At 26.0% G+C, this 4187-nt stretch overlaps 1 protein-coding gene across 1 annotated transcript; it reads right to left on the bottom strand.

Moving 5' to 3' along the window:
- Positions 1–2819: 2819 nt before the first annotated feature.
- Positions 2820–3964, bottom strand: LOC149151313 (uncharacterized). The gene is made up of 3 exons (XM_089441278.1): positions 3577–3964; positions 3327–3479; positions 2820–3082 (listed from the first exon to the last, which is right to left on the bottom strand). Exons 1-3 carry the CDS (start codon positions 3649–3651, stop codon positions 2822–2824), a joined length of 489 nt encoding a protein of 162 aa, XP_089297404.1. The 5' UTR covers positions 3652–3964; the 3' UTR covers positions 2820–2821.
- Positions 3965–4187: the final 223 nt, after the last annotated feature.

Raw genomic sequence — 4187 nt, 5'->3', positions numbered from 1 at the left:
TTCTAAAAATTAGAAAATTATTAATGAAATGCTTTTCACCACTATCTCAATTAGAAATAAGATTTTAAGATTTTTTTTTCTAAAAATTAGAAATAAGATTTCCAAAAATTAGAAAATTATTTTTGAATTTGTTTTTTAAAAGATATTTTAAAAATTAGAAATAAGATTTTGTTTTAATAAAGACATAAAAAAAATTAGAAATAAGATTTCCACAAACTAGAAAATTATTTTTGAATTTGTTTTTTTAAAGACTTAAAAAAAATAAAAAATTAGAAATAATTTTCTAATTTTGAATTTGTTTTTTGAAAGACATAAAAAAATAAATAAATAAAAATAAAAAATTAGAAATAAGATTTCAAAAAATTAGTCTAATTTGTTTTCTTAAAGACTAAGAAAAAAAATTAGAAATAAGATTCCAAAAATTAGAAAATTGTTTTTGAATTTGTTTAAAAAAAAAATTAGAAATAAGATTCCCAAAATTAGAAAATTGTTTTTGAATTTGTTTTAAAAAAAAATAGAAATAAAATTTCAAAAAATTAGAAAATTATTTTTGAATTTATTTTTCTTTAAAATTCAAAAATTTAAAGATTAAAAAAAACAAAAACAAAAAAACTAAACTAATCCTAATTTGGGTAACTGAGTGAGTGCTATTAATAAAATTATAAATAAAATTTTAAAAAATTAGAAAATTATTTTGAATTCATTAAACCAAAAAACTAAACTAATCCTAATTCGGGTAACTGAGTGAGTGGTATTAATAAAATTATAAATAAAATTTTAAAAAATTAAAAAATTATTTTTGAATTCATTAAACCAAAAAACTAAACTAATCCTAATTTGGGTAACTGAGTGAGTGCTATTAAGAAAATTTTAAAAAATTAGAAAATTATTTTTGAATTCATTAAACCAAAAAACTAAACTAATCCTAATTTGGGTAATTGAGTGAGTGCTATTAATAAAATTTTAAAAAATTAGAAAATTATTTTTGAATTCATTTTGGGTATAATAAAATTTTAAAAAATTAGAAAATTATTTTTGAATTCATTTTGGGTAACTGAGTGAGTGCTATTAATAAAATTTTAAATAAAATTTTAAAAAATTAGAAAACTATTTTTGAATTCATTTTTCTTTAAAATTCAAAAATTTAAATATGAAAAAAAAATTAGTTAAAATTAAAAAAAACTAATCCTAATTTAGGTGACTAGAGTGCTATTAAAAAAATTAGAAATAAAATTTTAAAAAATTAGAAAATTATTTTTAAATTCATTTTTCTTTAAAATTCAAAAATTTAAAGATCGAAAAAAATAGTTAAAAAAAAAAATTAGGATGAAATTTAAAGATGAAAAAAAATAGTTAAAATTAAAAAAAACTAATCCTAATTTGGGTGACTAAGTGAGTGCTATATTCTATTTGAAAGAGAAAGACTAAGACTACCACTAAAAATTTTAAAATTCAAAAATTTAATAATAATATGGAACTTTCAATTTCCCCAATAAAATTAAGAAAAATATTTTTGAATATATTCTATTTGAAAGAGAAAGACTAAGACTACCACTAAAAATTTTAAAATTCAAAAATTTAATAATAATATGGAACTTTCAATTTCCCCAATATTCCAATTTCCCCAATAAAATTAAGAAAAATATTTTTGAATATATTCTATTTGAAAGAGAAAGACTAAGACTACCACTAAAAATTTTAAAATTCAAAAATTTAATAATAATATGGAACTTTCAATTTCCCCAATAAAATTAAGAAAAATATTTTTGAATTTATTTTTCGTTAGAATTTTAAAATATTTTTAATATATTTTTGAATTTATTTTTCGTTAGAATTTTAAAATTTTTAATATATTTTTGAATTTATTTTTCGTTAGAATTTTAAAATTACTTTCAATTTCCCCAATAAAATTAGAAAAATATAATAAAATTAGAAAAATATAATAAAATTAGAAAAATATTTTTGAATTTATTTTTCGTTAGAATTTTAAAATATTTTTAATATTTTTGAATTTATTTTTCGTTAGAATTTTAAAATATTTTTGAATTTATTTTTCGTTAGAATTTTAAAATATTTTTGAATTTATTTTTCCTTAATATGGAATTTTCAATTTTCCCAATAAAATTAGCAAAATATTTTTGAATTTATTTTTCCTTAAAATTCAAAAATTTAATAACATAATAAATTCTTAAAAAACTTTAAGTAAAATTAATTTGGCTGACGAAGTGAGTGTTACAGTCCACCTGAGCGAGAAAGACTAAGAGAGTGTTATAGTCCACGTGAGAGAGAAAGACTATGAGAGAAGGACTATGACTAATAGTAATGTGGAATTTTCAATTTTCCAATTTGTACCTGATATGTAGATCTATATATTTAAAATAAATCTAAATTATTTTAGTTTTTTATTTCTTCCTAATAGATTATAACATTTATATTTATCTTTACTAAAGAATAAGGTTATAAAACATTATATATATAGATTAGAACATTTATAATTATCTTTACTAAAGAATAAGGTTATAAAACATTATATATATATAAACAGTAAGGTTATACAACATCTCGCTATTTTTAAGGTTTTGGATGAATAAATTAAAATAAACAATAAATTTGCTACTTGGAATATTCAGCTTATTATAACTTTGTGCAATAATACTACATCATGATAACAATCTGCAGAGGCTCCCTTGAGATTATGTAGTCTAACTCGAAGGGTTATTGGTAAATCCCACAAGATATTTATGAGTACTGATGAATTGTGTTCTAGCTCAAAGGGTTGCTTTGGAATTACCAAAGCATATTTACGAGTGATCAAAATATTTTAGCATTGGAGGTTGAGCCGGCCATGCCAATCAGCAATAGATTCATCTGGATACCGAGGATACATCTTATCCCCAGCGCTTCCTGAAACATCAACCCATGAGCGCTTGAAATCAAGCATTATATGGGTCCTCTCAGGAGGCAGAGGAAGTTCCGTGTCCACAGCCGAAGCGAATGGGTGGATGAGTTGTGGCCACGTTGGATCATCCAACCATAGCATAGATCCACACCGCTTGCAGAAGCTTCTCCTTGCACTACTCACCTGCAACCATCACACTTATCAATTAACAATAAACCCTAACCATCACAGGAAATAGAAGACTTGTATTGAGAAACAAATATGTTTGAACTTACTGAAAACCTGAGACTTTTCAACCAACTCTACCTTGAATAATATGTTAAAATTGATTGAAAGCTAAAGACTTTTCACTTTGTTGAACAATAGTTCAATAAGAAATGAGATTTTTGAACTAAAGTATCGATCTATCAAATACAGGGGTACCCACCCGGGGCGAAGAGTCCTCTGGATTTTGTATGGTGGCCTGATAAACGGTGATGTTCTCTTTGCCGGTGACACTCAGTGTATTGGCCTCCCCTGCCAGGTTGATGGCGTACCCTCCACCCCCGCCGGTCTTCCGACACACTCCGCAATAGCACAACTGATCATCATCACAATGCAAAATTTCATCCTATAAAATTATCACAGGAAAACTAATGAAAATCGGAATGAAACTTTAGGCAGGATTGATTGCGTACCTGATAAGGCACAGGGTGTTTGGATTCGCAAACAAATTTAACCGCTCCGCAATGGCAAGATCCTTCCAACTTCATTCTTCCTTATTTTTTCTTCGTCCTCTTAATCAACCAGCAACATGTGATTGCAAGCAACAGAACAGAAGGGCGTCTTCCATTTATTTGAAAGTGGAAATTCGCTTGGAATAGTCCGCCCATGTGGCAGCTGCATGGCTGAACTCTTATTTGAAAATTGAAATTCGTTTGGAATAGTCCGCCCATGTGGCAGATGCATGGCTGAACTATATATCTCCTGTAACCACGTTGCCCAGATATGAGGACATATTTGCCAAGTGGATTCGACCTCACATAAACACGTTTCAATTAAAAGGAAGAGATTAAAATTGATAGTACCCAGTTTTTCTGATATAATTCCCAGTTTTTCTGATATAATTCCCAGTTTGCAACAGACACAAATTCTGAGACCATTCCCAGTTTTTCTGATATAATCCCCAGATTGCTACAGTCACAAATTCTGAGACCATTTCCAGTTTTTCTGATACAATCCCCAGATTGCCACATAAACAAATTCTGAGACCATCAATGAGGTAGGCTAGGCTAGCATGTGGGAAATA

The sequence above is a fragment of the Pinus tabuliformis genome, chromosome 9 (assembly GCF_031772625.1).
Source record: "Pinus tabuliformis cultivar Carrire ecotype Pingquan chromosome 9, CPIR1, whole genome shotgun sequence".
In the NCBI taxonomy this organism is placed as follows: domain Eukaryota; kingdom Viridiplantae; phylum Streptophyta; class Pinopsida; order Pinales; family Pinaceae; genus Pinus; species Pinus tabuliformis.
Note: the sequence above shows the minus strand (reverse complement) of the source record. Positions and strands in the feature narration are given on the sequence as shown.